We start from the raw sequence: 19879 nt of genomic DNA, 5'->3' as shown, positions 1-19879 counted from the left end.
AATCTGGGAATAGGTAATTGTGACAACCATCAATTTCCTCACAATATGTTCCTTCCATCCAATTCCTCCAAGAGGAATATCACAGTATAGATCTAAAATGTATTTATGGATAACAAGTACTTACATATAACCTTTGAATTTATTAAGATCATTGTTTGGCATTTCACAGATGATGGTGTTTTGGAAAAATTCCGGTTCAAACACAGTATCCTACAAGAGAAAACACACTGAGTGTCAGATCCAATGAGTATTTGAAATGCTAAACACTAAAAAAAGCTTAATTTAGACCACCAGGGCTGGTACACTTGCCCTGGAAGGAGAGACAAAGACATTTTAACTCATTCAGCCTGAAGCAAAGCTTCAGAAGGGCTGAGGATTTCGTCCTCTTGGAATAACAACTGGTTAAATTAAGTGGAGAAAATGCTGGGTATTGAAGAAGACATCACAGGTGCCAATTAGTGGAAACACCTGTCTTAATTTTAAGTGACTATAACAAAGATAGTAGATTTTAGATTAAATATTAGGAAGAAATTCTTCCCTGTTTGGATGGAGAGGCCCTGGCACAGGTTGCCCAGAGCTGTGGCTGTCCCATCCCTGGAAGTGTCCAAGGCCAGGTTGGATGGGGCTTTGAGCAGCCTGGGATAGTGTACCTGCCCATGGCAGGGGTTAGAACAAAATGAAATTTAATGTTCCTTCCAGCCCAAATCATTCTAGGATTCTATGGTTCTGTGAAATATTCAGATTACTTATAAAACAAAAACAGTAGTCAACAAGAGCAAGCTCAAATGAAAATAATTTCAGGATTTTACAGGATTTTCAATTATGCTGGAAGACTTATGTTACTGTCCAGGATGGTATAATCATAAAGAGAACACACATTTGAATGAATGTATCATAAACAAAGAAAACTAAAAGCAAAAACTAAAACTAAACAAAATCAAAGAAAACTAAAAGACTAAGAGCATAAAACCCCCACCACCCAACCCTAAAATGGATGAACAAATCCAGAAGAGGGAAGGCAGTAGAATAAACCCACAGTGCTGGGAGAGACAGAATGAGACAAAGCTTTTCAGGCTAAGGGCTCACTCAGAGTTTGGAGTTGAACTGAGTCACAGGATTTTACTTGAGTTCCCCAGTGTTCAGGGAACAGCCTGGGGTTAGGACTGCATGAAGCAGTCCAGAAAGCACACAGAATGAGAGGTACTTGGGTGCCATAAGTGGTGATTTAGTCTTAACCGAAAAATACACAGAACTTTGATATTTGATTAAGAAAATGTAATAAAAATGGGATGTGAGGAATGTGAAGGATAATAATTATTGCTGTGTCACAGAATTTTAAAAGAACAGAAGCTCACTTAACACAAAATACTCTGTTAGGAAAGCTGGAAATCAAATCTGCTACTAGGCCTCCCAAACTTTTTCTAAAGCAAGCACTGTGCTTTGATTTTTACATTATTTTCTCTCACTTGTTCTTTTTTTCATAAATGTTACATATATTCCTTTTTTTTTTTCTTTATACATTTATATGAGTACAAACAAGTAGAGAATATGATAAAAAATTGTTGGAGGAAATATAAAAACTTCAGGAATATAAGGGCATTTTGCATACCTTCTGACCCATCTGGCTGAGTATTTTTAGAATGTCTGTTAAGAGAGAATTTTTACCTCTGGTGAATCTTGTTCAACTCTGTGAACTCAACAGGAAAATCAGTTCATGTTTGGTTTTGCTAGGAGTATTTGTACAACAGGAGAACAGGAAGATACAAAAGTCACCTGGGATGTTCATTGCTAAAAAAGAAAATGATTGGGCTGCCAGGTAGAAAGGGGTATAGAAGAATGTTTCTTGTCTCAAATTTTTTCTCTTTGGATGACAAGAATTTTATATTTGAAAATTCAATTTAGAAAACATCATAAAAGGAAAAAAATTAATCCTTTCTCTCAGTCTTTTACAGAGAGTTGTATTCAATATTCCTAAGCATATCACAGAATGGTTTGGGTTGGAAGGGACCTTAAAGATCATCCCACGGGCAGGGACACCTTCCACCAGACCAGGTTGATTCAGAGCTCAGTTTAACCTGGCCTTGGACACTTCCAGGGATGGGGCAACCAAAAATTCTTTGGACAACCTGTTTCAGGGCTTCACCGCCTCAAAAGGAAGAATTTCTTCCTAATATCTCAGCTAAACCTACTCCTGTCAGTTTGAAGCCATTGCCCCTTGTCCTGTCCCTCCATGCTCCTGTAAATAGTCTCTCTCCACCTTTCTTGCATCCTAAACTGAGGAACTAACCCCAGTGAGTTCTAACCCAGCTGAAGAACTCACTGATATGTATTTATTTCCTCCCTGTTTAAAGAGTCACTTTATAGGCAGAATTACATCTGAGGGGAGTTTACGCAGCTCATAAATCACAGAACTAAGCAAAGCTCAAAGAACAAGGAAGAAGCTGGCACACTAAAACCTGCAGTGTGATACTACATGCACTGGGGTTTTTCATCCAGCCCACTGCTTACACAAACACACCACAAGAGCCGGGTGATACAGGAAGTTTTGTCAGCTCTGACCTTCCTGAGCACTGGCTGGTACCATGGCCAGAATTGCATTCCACCCTGTTAATGTAACAGGAGTTCTTAAGTATAGACATTCCTAGGCATACAGTTTATCTCAATGACAACTCAAAGGCTAAATAAAATCACCATGAATAGGCAGTCAGGGGCATAATTTAGCACGGGGATATTTTCTGGTATAATGGAAGACTTCCACACATTACGAACTGAGGCAAAAGTTTGCATTTTGTGTTATAGCAGAGCACCCTGTTCTCCTCTAAAAGGAAAAATAGATAGAAAATCTAGCATGTACATTAGACCTACATGACAAAAATGCAACATTTAAAAATGTTAAGTAGCCAGATTACTGTTTTTCTGCTAAATCTTTACATATTAAAATATCCAGTGTGTCTCAGGTACAAAACCTCTCCCTAATTGTCACTGGAAGGCACTGGAAAAGGCCTGTGCTATGCCACAATATGAGAAAGCCCTTAATTGTCTTTGAAAAGTGATTTCCATTTGAACAACAAGCAAATAACACTGGAGTACAGCACCTGATCTCAACTGGCCATGGAAATGGTGTGCTTTATTTGATGTCTGGTCACTCCCTGACAGCTGTGTCCCATACACTAGTCACCCCAAAAGATCTTCCTACCAGCACGGGCACTAATTACTAAATAAATTAATGTAATTCCTAGAATTATCTGTGAGGTTTTATTTCCTGTCTGCTGAAGTGATTCCAATGGAACAAAGTTTTCCTCCTCATGTGCTACCACACCTTAAACTTGTTCCAGATTATTTGAAAAAGTGCCCTGCTGTGTGTTTAAAGATACTTGAAAATGCAACAACAATATGTAAGTCATATTTTCTAGTTTACTTCAGGTTTATCCAACATGAGCCCTGTGAATAGAGCACTAAAGTGTAAAAAGGAAATTATACTGCCTATGAAAAAGAAATGGTGATTTTAAGAAACGGTGATTTTTTTGGTGAATCACAAACTGATGTCAAACATATAACTTTTAAAAAAAATTATAATTCACCTTGAGTTCCTATTAAACTGCCAGCCCAGAGTGCCTCAGAGCAGCTCCCAGCTGAGCTCTCACACCTCCACCTGCCTCTGCAGTGAGCGTGGTGTGTCAGGACAACGGAGACACAGAGTCCATAAGGAAACCCACGGGTGCTGTGGCAGGTGACCACGAGCTTTCTTCCAATTGCCACGCAGAAGTAAATCCCCCATGGAAGTGGCTTTGCTGTGGCACAGTGGCCGTGCCCCTTTGTGCGCTGCGTTTCCCCAGACTGACCTGGCTGCTGAAGCCCATGGCGGCGCGGCGCTGTTTGAGGTTGGTCTCCCCGTCGAGGTTGGCGGTTTCCAGGTGGCAGATCCCGTTCTGGTCAGAGGAGTGGAGCAGCAGGATGTCTGCTGGGACGATCTCGTTACACTGCAGCTGCACAAAGTCCCCCACTCTGACATCTTTCCAGCACTTCTCCACGTAAGCGTGTTCCTCCCTGTTGCATTGAAAGCATATCGTGGGTGATGAGGGACACCAGCAAGGCAGGACTGCTGGGTTGCGGGGCTTCAAAAAGAGGAAATATGTGGTTGTGATATTTTGTGAAAATCCCTTTGCTAGGATTTTCTTCTCCTGAGAAGCTGAAGGGCCTCAGCTTCAAGTGTAAACAATTTGTTATCTGCTGCTGTGCAATGCAGCAGGTGCTTCCTCGATTGGTCAGTGTGGGATGTTTCTACTTGGTGGCCAATCCAGGAGGCAGCAGCTCTCGGACTCTCTGGGAGTCACAGAACTTTGTTATTCATTCCTTTCTATTCCTGTCTGGCCTTCTGATGAATCTTTCTCTCTGTTCTTTGTAGTATAGTTATAGTGTGGTCTTTTAAATGTAATATATATCATAATATAATAAACCAACTTTCTGAAATGGAGTCAAGATCTCTCCTTCCCTTCACCAAGTCCTGACTGCCCAGAAGACCCACGGTAATAAATGGTGACCCCAGACATGGCAATAGAAATAGGGCATGGGGACTGACCTTTTCTTAAAGGACACAACACAGAAGCTAGAAATTAATGATTCAGACACTTCCACAGCCCCGCTTCACCATGTGTCACATTCAAACTAAATCTTTACATGGAATAAAACATTTACAGCAGTTCTCTTTCATTCTAGCACCAGTCCTATAATCTGCACAAAGTATAACAGGCAGTTCAGACTAACAGAGGTATTTTTGAGTATCTTATTGAAGAAGTTCAGATTATTGTTTTTGACTGTGACTGTTTCCTAGACACTTTCCAACATCAGCATACAGCTCCTGAAAGAGGCAAACTGATACCTCAGCCACACTTGCTTCAAGTCTTTCCAGTTTGTAACTCTCAAGAGGTTGTTACAAATTTTAACTTAGTGCAGAGAAACAACCTCAAAAGGTGGAAGAACTGACAAATGGTCCCTTACTATTAAGAAAAAGAAATACAACCAAAGCCCAAATTTAATAGAAAAGTTAAAGTAAGAAACAAAGAGCTTATAAATTAAAAAAAAAAAGCCTATGAGGTTCAAGGAAAAGAAATTATTATTTCATCAATGAACTAAGTTCAGCAAATAGCAGACCTTTTTTGACGTTTAATTTTCAGTAATTAATCCTTCAACTGCTCTTAACCATCTAAGCAGACCAGAAACAACACAATAAGCTTGAAAATTAGTTAATGGGAAAAAATGCACTGCAACAATGACTTGGTTCCTCTTAACTCCTTGAGAGGAAATTATTTTTTCAGGATGAATAACTGAATCATCCTATGCCTTGCTCTGTGAGAGGGAAAATGCTCATGATACTTTACCAGACAGACAATTAAAGCCCTTTAGTAATGACTCAGAGTCTCATTTTTGGTTAAGTTTTTAATCATCCTCATCTATTGGATGGAGAATACTATCTTTCATTGAGGTGTTTGCTCATGAGAAGGGGAGCAGTGATGGGAGAGATAAAGTGTTTTGCTCCAGTTCAAAGCACACATCCGAGCACTGCCTGACTGCCAGGCCAAGGGCTGCTTCCTGATAACCCACTTTCCTGGCTTGCTGCAGAGCAGAGCCAGCCACAACGCTGCCAGGCAAACCCTCACACTTGGCTCGTGCCCTTATCCACAAAACAACAACAAGCAGCTACCTGTGCAGGTTATGCAAGAAGTTAAATTCTGTCCATTTCCCAGGGGTAATGACTTTTCATTAAAAAACCAGAAACCCCCCAACCTGATTATTGGAATCCCTTTACTGCTGCTTTTGAAGCACTTACTAAACGATGGGGCTGTAGCAATATTTTTTCATCTTACACTAATTTTCTTCCTTGAATTTTTCATTCTTCTTATTTTGTCTGATTCTGCTTACCTGCATGTCCTTTTTCTTTTGTGCAACAGCAGACATAAAAGACCACACAGAAGAACAGAGGTTTGTTGTAAGTTAATTAGATGCTGCTATGCATTTAAAAAAAATCTTGTTAAATTTCTATTTGAAAAGTATTTTAGCAAGTGTATGCTGGGTATTTAATCCTCTACAAAGCAGATACTAAGTTAATATAACAAATCAACTATGCAAATACCAATCCTTTCCATGCCAAACACCTTCTGAATAGGACTTCTTGATTTTTTTGTTTAAAACATGAAAGAAAGAGTACAAGATCAGTTTAGAGGAAGCAGATGTCTTGTCTTGCCATCCTAGGCATTTGAATGCCATTTATAGTTTGCATATAATGTTTACTGTGGCTTCTCCATGGTAATCCTACCTCTCTGAACGTCAACTCTTGCACAATTTAGAAGTTTAAAGAGCATATTTCTGATTTTGTCCACTCATAAAAAGCTATAGGAGGGCCTTGTCTAGCTGGCTGCATTCTACATCAGCTGGAAGAAACTAGATTAGCCCAAATACTCCACAGAAATCATGGATTTGTAATTTTTTTTTTCAGTTGCTCTCTATGAAACCTACATTACACATAAAGCTTCAGGGTTCTACCCAGCACTAATTACAGAGGAGAGAGTGAGTCAGAAAAGCCAAATGACGTCTTTCAGATCAGAGGAAAAGCCTTACTAGGCACAGGGACTGCAGTTCAGGGATTGCTAGAATCCCAGACCTCTCTTCAGGTGAACTGTCACTCTATCCCAACGAATATTCAAAGAATACACATTTTCTGCTCCTGAAGAAAACTTCATCTGAACCTGTAAGATTAAATTTTTGATTATAAGATTAATAACAAAAAATACTAAAAATAGTACAAAGCTTTTCTAGAACTTTGTAGGGAATTGCCAGTGGATGAAAGGAAGAAAAGTACTTCATGATGAAACTGGTGCACCCCACGGCAGCATTGTCCTAGTTGTCTAACAAGATTTTTCAGATGAAGCAGTTTCCTTTCAGCAATCCCTGTAACTGGGAACACTGCCCATTTTCTGTTCAGTGATGAAAGTTAACAGCACAAGCTCTGGTTGCTAAATAAACAGAGGAGCTTAATAAACCCAAGATGGTCTGAAGAGAAACACACAAAAAGGGCAGATGCGTTGAACCAATAAAATAAAAATCACCAGAGGTGGGGATTTTCAATAGGTGGGAATCTGAACACTTGATTCTTACAGCATGTGGTATCAGGGCTGTGGCACACTGAAGACAAGATGTGAGATAAAAGTTCCTCAGTCCCTGCTCTCTTTTACTGGGCAATTTATCAAAAGCACATTCAAAAAGTGTTCCCTTGCTCATAGATATCATGATGATGCCCATCAGAGGATACTGCCAATGAAAAGAGGCCTTGAACAGTCAAGATGATGTCTGCCAGAACTGTTATTGAACCCCTCAAATCTGAACAGAAAGCCTGAACTAAACAGATTTTATGAAGTCATTTCTAGGAAAAATAAAAGGATCATTAAAACGTCATGCTGCCCTTGGAGATCGTGGTGGAACTTGAATAAATTACTGAATTTGTGTCAACAATTTGAATTCACTTTCTTGGATTCAATAAGGATAAGTTTCAAAGAAAAACTGGATCAAAATGCACGTTGAATGGAGGGAAAGAAAAATTATTGTTCCGCTATACAGAAAAGATTAAATAAAAGTAATTTTTCACATGCGCTCCACAGCATGTATGTCTCCTAGATTGCCTTAGAGAAAGATCTTCAGGAATCTTTGTCATCTAGAAATGTTTTATCAGACAATTAGTCCAGTGAATCTTATTCCCTAGAATTACTGCAAGCTCCATCTCAATATCCTTTGCAGTTCAAAATAAAGATACTCTTTGCTCTGCACTACCCCCCCAAATTGTCACCAGGTCATGGCACATAGAAAAATATATCACTGTTGTCAACAGAGAAACCTACATATTTATATTTTGTTGTATGTAAATTTGCTAGAATGCTACATTTGAAAATGGCCTCCTTCAAGCACCACCTATTTTATAAAAAACACCAATATCCTGGGATGCTGGTTCTACATGGGCGACAAGTTGAATCACACAGCTGCTTACCCTTCACAGTCTATTTTTGCAAATAAAAATCTTGCACAGCTTTATGCTATCAAAGATTATATCTGCGTTTATATGCAAACCCCTCACAAAATATTTTCAAAGATCACTTCATGTCCATGACCTCACCATTAGGAGTACTGCCACAAAACAAAAAAACTGATGACAAAGGAGCAGATTTAGGACTCAAGGAAGGCACTAGGCCAGACAGGAACTGATTCTGGAAACTGTCCTTAGGTCAGAGTACAGCACAATTGGCTGATGATGTTCCTCAGCTGCAGATGCTGCCTGGGCATGGGAAGGTGCCAGGGTGTGTGTGGGTTTGTCACTGCTCCTGCCACCATCCCATCCCATCCCATCCCATCCCATCCCATCCCATCCCATCCCATCCCATCCCATCCCATCCCATCCCATCCCATCCCATCCCATCCCATCCCATCCCATCCCATCCCATCCCATCCCATCCCATCCCATCCCATCCCATCCCATTGGGGTTTTTGTGCCTGCACATCAGCCCAGCAGCACCAGCAATGTCATTTAGCAGCAGCCAGTCCTGTGCCCAGCCCCAGCCTTTCCCCACAGCACCAAACTCTGAGGATTTGAGCACTATGTTAAGACAGCAAAAGCACCTTTTAAAAATAACTGAAACGGAATTTTTTTAAAGTCTAATAAAGTACATACACTTGTATCACACTGGCCTTCCAAATTCCTCAATGCTAATAACAGATCCTATCTTCTCATGTGCCTAAACTGCCTATAGCATCATAACAAGTAACTTACTTTCTCAATGACACAAGCCTATGCTCAACTTCCATAACCAATTACATGCTTATGTAAACCTTAAGTAAGTACCAGAACTTTATAAATGCATTATTTGTTTATATAAATGATTTTGGATTTATTTTAACTCACCTTTGAAGAAATAAAATAAAACAGATGTGAACAGCACGTTGCTTAGACTTTACTAGGTTAATTTTGTAAATTGTAGATTTTTGTATTTAGGAAGATGTATTTTTTTTTTTTTTTACTGCCTTGAACAAAATACTATTGTTACAGTTCTTCCTGGCACCAGCTGGAAGGAGCAGATAATTTCAAGGTGACTCAGTTGATGTCCCCTAATCATTAGTATTAGTTTCTGTGGACTCTCATTCACTTGTAAAGTTTCTGGAAAGCACAGCCTACGTCAGCTCTTTTGATAGTCATAGCTGTATATGACCATGTAGCTCTTGAGGTCACATGGTAGAAACCTGCCACTCTCCGGGTTTTAATGGTATTTTAAAAGTTCAGACAGTTAGGTTGAATCTTTATGCCATGAGGACATGATTTTGCACGTCTCTGAGCCAAAGCCAGAGATTCTTATTTATTTGGTCTTGACGTTTAGTCATTAGCTCCTGCTGCTAAGCCATTGCACCTTTTCTGTGAAGCAGCTTTAATTGTCTTGGCAGGTAATAGATCTTGAAGAAAGCTCTGATCAAGCAGTACACGAAGCAGTGGTAGCTTTAGTAATGCATTTTATGGATTTTCTTCCACAGAGACTGAGGATCCTCCCTGTAGCAATACACCCTGACTGACAACAATTGCAGCTCACTGCTCTTCCACTTCCAAGTGGTGCTGCCTGGACCCGCTGAGAGCTGGTTTGCATTCAGGCAGTTCAGCTCATCCCGTAATTCTTCACAATGCAATCATCATATCCCACATAAGGTGTTTTAATTTCTTCATGATTTTGGTAGCACTGGTTTCAAGCAGTGTCATGGTGACATAACACACCTGAGTGTTCTGTTGGTTAAGGACATTTTCTCAGCTCACTGCAAGGCTGAAGAATGCCTCAAGCAGAAGGCACTGTTTGTACCTTCAGTCAACTAACTGCTAATTCAGGTATCCACAGCTAAACCAGGTACAAAATTTCCACAGTACATGAAGAGCAGACAAAAATTAGAGGGATGGCAGAGCAGGGGATGCCCATTGCCAGAGAACAACACTCATGTTTAACGTTAGGCAGAGGGGTAGTAACTTGCAACTAATCCAAGGACATGCTTTGTGGCTGTCACAGGAATTCACCTATTCAGGAGGTCTTCAGCCTCCAGCTGATGAGATACACTGTCCAGAAAAGGTACCACTGGTACCACCGAAGCCTTGATATTGCTATGCCCAAGAAAACTGATTGCAGTTTTGCCTGTGGTGAGGTTTCGAATGGGACACAGGCTTTACCCCCTTTTTTTTGGTGTATAAAATGAACCCACGAAAACCTTCAGCAGGCTCCTAGTCTTTAAAGTTACACTTTGTCAGAAAACAAAAAGAATAGAACAGAAAGAAAAGGCTCTTTAACAAGTGAAAACTCAGTGCTGCTGACCAACACTTTAAATTAAGTGTTGGCAAGAAATCTTTCAGCTCACTGTGCCCTTGTTAGAATGGGATTTTCCTCTCATCCTGCTTTCTACTTTACAAACTTTCAGGTTCACCTTGGGTTGAATGAGTTGCATATGATATTTCTGAGTCTAGAGAAAAATTGTTTTTCTTCAAACTCTTGAGTTTTGACAGTAGGTCAATTCCTGTTTTCAAGAATGTGCCCTACCCCTTTCTCTGCTTTTGTCCAGATGCCCCACACCTCTGCTGGTCACTGCATCCCTGACCAGTCCCAGGCACTATCCCAGACAGGGGGAGCATCCACAGGAGGCACAATCTCTCCTCTGTTCAGAGATCCAGCTGAACAGAGCAGATGAAGGAGGTTCAAACAGAAGGGCAGCCTTTGCTGCCCAGCATCTCATAAAGTATGTATGGTCACCTGCAGGCAAGCAAATATCCATTGCTGTCAGAGAGAAAATTGCAGCACACAATCACAATACTTCAATCGACTGAAAAATTTTAATTCTCTTTCAAAACAGTGGGTCCAGATTAAGCCACTTTCAGTTTTTCAGCTGTTGGCAGTTCTCATTTCATGCACCACAGTTAGGAGCACTTTGTTTTTTCCTTCTTTCTATACGTCTGCTCCAGGGCTAACCCAGAGTTAGTGCTGATGCAAGAATCTTTAAATGTTCTAAAACCTTACACTAAGTAGACAAAGAGTCAGAGTGAAGGCCAGCCTAAACTTTTTGTGCCACAGGCCTCAGTGGACTGAGAGAGGAGGAGGAGATTGATGCTTGTAGGAGCTACCTGAAAATGACAGGGTCTGAAAGTATTACAGAGGAACTTTCTATGGCAAGAGTAATCAGGCTACCTCATTTAGGATGCCTGTTGGCTTACCTGCTTCTCCAAAAGGGCCACAGGATAATTCAAGGCACATAAACAAGGTTTCTTTGAGTCACTGTCTCAGATACCTGAATTTAGGTTCTTACCATTAAGAAATATGAATAGCTTAAATAATGTTAATGTTTTTTGTGGCTGCTGCTGTGCCATACTGAGCTGTGCATAGCCTTTGCATTTGTATCTTAGTGTCCACTAAAACACTAGGGAAAAAATAGGTTTAATCTTCCAAAAAAGTGCAATTGATGCAAAAACCTGTATGGATGCCATGGAGTATTTACAGAACTTGATATAACCCTTGGGGCATATCACAGTCAAGCTGTATAATAATTACATATCAATTAAACATTATAGAACTTCAAGAAAATTGAATATATATAATAGCTTTTAACAACTATTGCATTGGCATTCCCTTTCAGGTTTGTGTACCACATTCAGTGCTGGCCCCTGTTAGTAAGTTAATGACAAAATTAAGAGAGTTTAGGGGAAAATAACTATGGGAGCTTTGGAGGGACTGACAGGAAAGATGAAGAGAGCAATCTCTGCCAGTCTTGATGAAAAGGTCTTTGAATGTTGCATGTAGGTAGAGCCTTATAAATAAGGGCCTTGTTACCCTTGTGAAATCATGGCTCAGGCCTGCTACTTTGGCTAAGTACAAAAGGACTGTGGGAAAGTGACTCAGCTGAATTAGGGGTATGAACACAAGTTCTATAACCATTGTGTGTTCACATCGTGGTCTGTGGTGGTTGGTTGAATTATGTTTGTTATGCTTTAAAACTATGTGACTGATAATGGGCTAACTGCTTAAAAAGGCCTGGTTTTTGCAATAAAGCAGCTCTCCTTTGCACCTGCCTGGGGACTCTGTGTCACTATGGACCCTCACCCACATCTGGGTGCAACAAAATGAATATGATAAAAATCACACTTATTTGAAGATTATAATAAGCTGTTATGGATGGAGTCTAACTAATTAAGGTTCCATGAAATCAGGCGACTTGAGAAATTTAAATGAAATCAAAGAAGGGTAATAAAGTATAGCATCAGAGACATTTAAAGTAGACAAAGTATATTTTAAAGAGCACCATGAGAAAGCAGACATTTAAACATAGGTCTGTGTTCAGGTCTGCACCATCTGCAATTCAATTTTTGTTCTCTCCTTTTGGTGTGTTATTCGTTCCAACAGCACAGATTATGATTCCAAAACTTTTGGTTCCAAAAGTACAAACTCCTCAATCAAACATCTGGGTTATTGCATCTCCCCAGGACACTTTAATGCCTATTAATTGTTTCTCATTTTTTCAATTAAACATTCCTTAAATACACTACTGGAAATGTCTTTTCTTTCATTTGACCAGCAGACTAGATTTCCCATTTCAGCTGATCTCTGTGAAAAGAAAATTAGAACAAATATGTTTACAGGCCAGCCTATTTAATTTTAATTTCCCTTGCTCTGTGCTGAAAGAGGGCAATTTACTGCATTTCCCCTGGTCTTCAAGAAAGTTTTGGAGAACATTCAGTATCTGGAAAAGTTTGGTTTGCCTTTGTATTTTGGAACAGGTGCCAGAATCCTTATTAAAATTTGAAATAAAGACAGCATACACTTCAAGGTTACCTCTTAAAATCTAAGTAACATTTCATCTAGGATGGAAGATCAGCTGTTCTTTTAGAAATAACTTTTTGCTGCCACAAGATTAACAAAATTTGCAGTGTCCCAAAAAGACTTTCACCTATGTTAAAACAATTACCTATTTTCATGATTCATATGGAAGAAAATTAGAAGACATCATGCCCTTCCATGACTTTGCAGCTAGCAAGAAGAACAAGAAATATCAGCTTCCCAAAGCACCAGAGAAGCCTGATTGAAATTATTCATAATATAATAAGCTGTAGTGACTGATCTGATGGCAATTGTTATTACCCACAATTTTTCCAGACAGGATAAATGCTGTAGTCTGAAACCCTTCACATTTTCCTTTCCCTTACACCACCTTTTTGGGCTATAAAACTTTGGTGAAAGACAAGATCCTAGGCAAGACTGATTCATAGATCAAAATCTTTTTTATGGGATGGACTAACCAATTTTGAGGCAGGCCTGTCTCAAGTTTCTGAATAACAATCTTGAATCTGGATTGGAATATATGTTGTAATTCCATGGTGGATATTTTTCCCTTATACAAAACAAGTTCTATTGTATTCCTTACTTCTCATGTTCCCATGGTAAAAGGCCTTCAGATCTGAACTGATCTGTGATATCTGATATCTGTGTGTAAAGAGGAAATAAATAAGATCCCTCTGGAGATTTATTCATGAGCACCTACTGCCCCACTTATTCTATCCCATACCAGTTTTAACAAGTATTAACAAATAATCCATTGCCTCACAGGCTAATGCAACACTGGAAAAGCTGGAACATTCACCCAGATTGAAATTTTGAACATAGACAGAAGAGGCAGTTTGCCACCCTACCCAAAGAGCTACAATTATTGACACTCTTCACCGCAGAAGAGATCTTAGATCCACAATATTTAGAAACTGGTAAATTGCCAGCTTTTTATTAAAAGTTGGCAAGGAGAGGAGTGCAGGTTTTTTTTTTAATGACAAATCATTATCTATATGTGGGCCTAAGTTTAGCCTCTAAACAAGCAAACCTATTGCCATCCCATTTAACCAGCAGTACATAAAAATAACAATCTGACAAACAAATGCAGGAGAAACAAACAGAAATGACAACCCCGTGTGATAAAAGCCACAGTTCTGCAAGATCTTGCTCATGAAAGCACATGTTATATAAAGCACTGTTGATTATTTTGAGGGAGGACAGGCACATTCACAGAGATGGAAAGTTTCACACTTCTGACTCCCAGATGTGATATTTTATCAGGGAGAAGTCATTTGCTACTTTGCTGAGAGAACAGTTTTGATACAATAAAACATAATTTTCAATCTTCTGAATGTCCTAAAAGCAAGAAGTCATGAAGCACTTTGAAGAAGTGATCACAGACACATGTAGTTGATTCATTTAGAGGAGACTAAACAGAGGCATAAATTACTATCTTTCATTTCTAGACTGTTTTTACAGGTTGATTTTACATAGTGCCTAAGAAAGGAAAAATGACTGAAACCTAGTTAACAACATAGTGTATAAAATAAAATGTAGCTCAAAGGGCCAGATTTTTAAGTGATTTTGTGGCATCCAAGAATGCAAACAAGTCCCACGACAGATCTTGTTTTGTGCTACCTTAGGTTGGTAGAATTAAAACTTCTTGAAAAATGTCTTAGAAATTCAGTAGATTGCAGCTCTTTAAGCAGCTGTTTTCAGTGCACTGCATGTCTGAGAGGCTGACAGACACACCAATACAGTGAAACTCAAACTTAACTTCCCAGTTCAATAATACTTAAAAAAAAACCCCAAACAACTAAAATATTAGAATAATACTTAAAAAAAATCTTTCCCTGAATGAGAACAAATACCAGGTGATATATAGTGTCTATGACTTTTGCCTATTTCACCTAATGATTGTGATTTTTCTGCAGTTATTTATTAATTTTTTAAGCAAAAAGCATTGATCAAAGATCTTGACCCAATGTTTTTGGTAATAAAAGCTATACAAAGCTTACCTGCTGTAAATGTAGCATCCCATGTGATTGATTTCTTTGTCCAGTTTATACCGCCGGAAGTCCTCCCAAGCATCTTTAATGGCTGTGATGGCCATTATAGTACAAATTGGGATCACAGACACCTCTGGTTGGAAAGCATTCACCACTGGCACAAAATTCAGCAGTGCAATGAACACAAAATAAATATTGGCAAAGCGGTGAAACTGCTCATAGATATTTTTAGGGAGGAAAGTTAAGATGCTATATTTTGTGGTCTTAATTTCATTGGAGTCATAGTATCTGTTTGGATTTTCCTTCCACTTCTTGCTTCCAAAGGGCAAATTGGAGATGATCACACGTTTATTTTCATTTTTCTTCTTTCTTTTCCTTACTTTTCCTCTCTTCTCCAGTTCCTCATTTTGGATTTCGGTGTCTGGAGCACCACATTGGCAGCAGGTTTCCTTGAAAAAATGTTTTTTCCATGTCATTTTAGAGAAGCAGCCTGGAGCAATTTTCCTTGACATCTTGTTTTTCTTTCAAAAAGTAGCTTCAAGTTGAAAACCAATGAAGTCAGAAGAGTTCAACAGTCCAAATGAACTCCCAGATGGTGGAGAGAAGAGTTGAGATGTCTGAATCCCAGGGCTGCCTCCTCCACTCCAACCTCCACGTAGCCAGGGCCAGGGATCATCCTGACTCAGCTGCACCAGGTCCTAGATCCTGCTGGGGCAGCTGCACCTCACGTCTGCCAAAAGCATCCTGAATGTTTTGTTCTTCCTGCCAGCAGATGCCTGGAGGCCCTGTTCAGACCATTTCCCTTCTCTGCTCGTATGAAGTGTCTCTGCTTTAACACAGAGCAGTGGCAAAGCTGAGAACACACACACGCTTTTCACAGGTCACTCCAGCAGTTTCAGAATCATTTTACAACCCTGGGAGTTGCCAGGAAGCTCAAAGGTAATGGGCAGAGCTCCGAGTCCCAGATGTCAACAAAGGATTGCTACGAGCCTCAGTACAGACAGTATTTCTCTTTTATTTCCTTTATCTATTGTTTGTTTTCATGACCATAAGATCGATTATTATTAAACAAACAACTAACTCCCACTCCCCCAAGCTAAGTAAACCTATGATTTTGTAGCCAGAGGAATCAGACATAGACATAAGCAAGTGAAGTACAATGTACTTGGATTCCTGATCCTTCTCCCCAACAGACCCCAAGCCTTCCTCTCTCACCTAGGCACCTTTGAACCTTCCTCCTCTGACATGTAAATATGTAGCACAGATGAGGGCTAATTTCCAGAAGACCTAATGACATGTATGTAAATCACAGCAATTTTTTTCTCTGTGGCCTGATCTTAAGGGCAGATGAAGAAAGGAAAACACACAAATATTTAAACTTCTTTTAAATGAAAACTCCTATTTGCTTCACGACTTCACGATATAGTGACAAGGTAAGCAGTCTCAAGTTAGTACTTGGACAAGAAACTCTGATGAAATCGAAATGTTGCAACAAGAATTGCAGTGAAATTACTTCTTCCTTCTGAGTCAGTACTGAGCAAACAGCTTCCCACAGGTGTTGCACCAGCTCCAAAGCCAAGCTGGCTTGTATTGATTTCTCTGCTTACTGGAAGTCCTAAAACTTTTCCATCTCCTGATTATTATATGATTTTCCATCCTGATTCTTCATCTCCTGATTATTACTATATGATTCACCTGGAATGTAGTTGATCATTAATTTCTATATTACTGGTTTTAGTGTGAAACATCTGAAAGACATTGTTCCAGTCTTCTGTGCAGCCCCAGTTTTCTGTTCCAGACTTGAGTAAGTTCCATTTATCCTCCAGATCCTTCTGCTATCAGGAGAGGACGTTGTGTGTGTTGACAAGCTGCTCTGAAAACTTGGAATGAAAACCTGTATATATCAGCACACGCTGTTGTGATATGAAACAAAGCCTCATTGATATTGAGATGATTTAAGTAAGATAAAAAAGGCATTTTTAAGGTAGAAAAAAATATTTTGTAATGGTTCTACCAAACTTACAGTGTTCTGAAAGGTCAGTGAGGGAGTTACTGTAAAATCAGATGAGCAGTTTCTATCACAACAGAAGCAAGGAAATAAATAATTGATTTAGTTTACTTACTTGTTATATACCCTGGTGTTAGTAAAGTTTATTTTCTTATCATACTGGTGTTTTCTGTAGTCTTCAATAGCATCCTTAGTCATGCTGGCAAGCAGCACCACAACCAGAGGCAGCATCGTAATCTCCCTTTGGAAGGCTTGCACTTGTGGGAACCAGTTCAGAACCACCAGAAAGAAAAAGTAAAGATTACCCAGCCTGAAAAGGTATAAAATAAATTAAAAGTAGTCAGAATTTAGAATGTATCCTTTTCTTAATGAACAACCCGCATTCTGTGCCAAAGGAACATTAATAATTTCCCTCCTCTACCCTCTTTTTCCTTTCTCCAGAACAAATTAATCAGCTGCTTAACCAAGATGCAAATTTTTTCTTCAGAAGAGCTTGTAACATACATTTTCATACTATTATAGCTACCTCCAGTTTTCTCACGCATTGGAAATAATATTTGTCTCTGGGATCTCCAAGGTCTTTAATGGTCCCTCACCACTTCAGTCTTGAAAATAAGCACAAAATTAAACAAAAGCCAAACAAACCTTAAAAAACTAACCAATGGATATATAGAAATGTACCCATCAGGAATCCATGAAGGATTCTGCAAACGGCAGGTTGAATTAGGAATGGGCCAATCTAGTATACAGAATGAAAATTTCAAAGCTAGAGATGGATATACAACTTCCATTTCTCTTTATTGTGGTGATAGTTCCCTGGAATCAAGTCCTTTTTGACTTGATTCTTTATGGTGGTTTACATAATTTTAAACCAGCACTTGGAAAGAAACCTGACCTTGCACTTGCACATACATATATACTATTTCTACATTGGTAGACGGTCACTTTGTAACATTAAAAATGTATCAAAATTGAACTGCTGAAATCTACAAAATTTCAGAGGCGTCTCAACATATCCAATGAATTCCTTTTGTGTTCTAAAAACCAGAGGTTTATGCAACACAAAACCAGAAGGATTTTTAAATAAAATTTGATTTTTTTACAAGTTGAATTATTGCAGCATTCAATTAAAAAAGCTGGTCCCAGCAGTGGTTAAACACTCCCTTGCTTGCTTTAATCCACCATTTCAGTGTCAACTGAGTGCCATTTTGTTACAAATTATCATCACCTATGTTTTAGTACAGTTGCAACTACAAAAGCACCCCTTTTCCATGGCACTCAAATATTGGTTTCAGAGAGAGTTCTTGAATCTCAAGGATCATTGAATTGTTGCAGCTGAGACAGCCACAATACACAAAGTACACAATTTCAGAAAGCCTCAGCCCACACAGAGCACCATCACTTCAGAAGGCTGCAAGCATCAGCCCTGCTTGTTCTTTACCCCAGCCTTTTACCCCTCATGTTGATGCAGTGCCCCTGTGTGCCCTCTGCTCCCTTTGGTGGTTTCAGTGCCCCTGGGCACTCCATGGCTCATTGCTGTCAGTGCTGTCACCTGCTCCTCACAGCTGTGCCCACTGGGGATGGGGCTGGGCCAGCCCCACTCCCAATCACCACAAACCGTGTGCCTACATTGAATGAATTTTTTACCTGTGAAACTGTCTCAAAAGATTTTGGGGCAAAAAAGTGAACCATGTGTACTTTGTGGTCTGTATCCTGTTTCGAGAATAAACTGTAGAAGCTCGTTTGCAGTCTTTCCACTGTCTCCCATTGTCAGGCAGCACAATCCTCCATGTGTTTAGGCTGAGTTTTGGTTTGGCTTGGACAGAAAGCAGCAGTGGTGCTGATTCTGACAGGGCCTGGGAGGGACTGTGAGCTCCCCGTCGCTGCCACCGGTACCGAGCCGAGTCCACAGACAAAGCCATTCACAGCAGGGAGGGCAGGCTGAAAGACAAATGCATGACAAGTGCTGAAATCCAATTCCACTCTGGTAGAAAACTCCCTTCTTGTTTTGCAAGCAGAGGTTTAACACAAAGACAATTGTCCTGCTCAGTGCAGTGCATGTTCTTCGATCTCAGAACTTCTGCAGAGAATAAAAGACAAAACAAAATCTTCAATATAAGAAAATCTATTTCTATCTCTGGGGACAAAAAAATAAATCTAAAATCTATTTTCTGTTTCTTAGAACAGCAAATTGACAGAGATAAAGCCAATTTAACAGTGGTGAGCATCGACTTTTCCATCATGAATCCGGTATCCTATTTTTCAAATTATAAAGTGCCACCAAATCTATTCAGGCATTTTTCTTAAAATGTCTGACTTTCTTACAATCCTTTTCCTGTTCATTCTTACTTGTAGCAGGACTGGTTCAGGTTTTGAATTTTAATAACTCAGATAATAAAGAGCTGCAGCATCAGCTTAATCACATCCACACCCAGGTAACAGTTTTCCAAATTCTTCAAAGAAATCTGATTTGAAAGGAAAATCCCAGCCAGCACTAAAACAATGGATGTTTTATGGGTTGGAGAGATAAAGGAATTAAATCTCCCAATGCTAATCCTATTATCATTGAAAATTTGTCTCCTGGTTTGCTCACACATTCACAGCTGCAGGTGTGATGCAGCGTGCCAGAGCTGGGGCTCCAGCCACACAAGAGTGGCTGCTGTAATGCTCAGTCTGAACACAGCAAAATCTCACTCAAACAGCATGAGTTTGAGAACTGGAAACTACCATACAATGAATGACAAGGCACTAAATGTGCAAAAGCAAACCAAAAATAAAAGGTACTGGCCTTGTGCAGCTTCAAGGTTCCACTGAACAAAACGTGTGAACTGAATCCTCCTGATTTAGACTGGGGGAAATACAGAGTATGTGACTTTCTTTAGAAAAAAACCCAAACCTTTAATAATACTCAAAAATATGTGCATGTATGAGTCTTGGAAGAAGAGAAAACTACTCTGCCAGTGGGCAAATGAATGAGTATTTGACTGAAA

The 19879-nt window shown here is 39.6% G+C and overlaps 1 protein-coding gene across 1 annotated transcript in view; it reads right to left on the bottom strand.

Moving 5' to 3' along the window:
• ATP10B (ATPase phospholipid transporting 10B (putative)) overlaps positions 1-18847 on the bottom strand; it is a 48260-nt gene extending 29413 nt beyond the window's left edge. Inside the window, 4 exon segments of the mRNA XM_038150144.1 lie at positions 125-210; positions 3843-4047; positions 17005-17199; positions 18537-18847. Coding sequence (XP_038006072.1) covers positions 125-210; positions 3843-4047; positions 17005-17199; positions 18537-18847 — 797 coding nt within the window.
• Between the last annotated feature and the right edge of the window lie 1032 nt (positions 18848-19879).

This window comes from Motacilla alba, chromosome 13 (assembly GCF_015832195.1).
Source record: "Motacilla alba alba isolate MOTALB_02 chromosome 13, Motacilla_alba_V1.0_pri, whole genome shotgun sequence".
Lineage (NCBI taxonomy): Eukaryota > Metazoa > Chordata > Aves > Passeriformes > Motacillidae > Motacilla > Motacilla alba.
The sequence above is the reverse complement of the archived record's forward strand: the minus strand, read 5'-3'. Positions and strand labels throughout refer to the sequence as shown.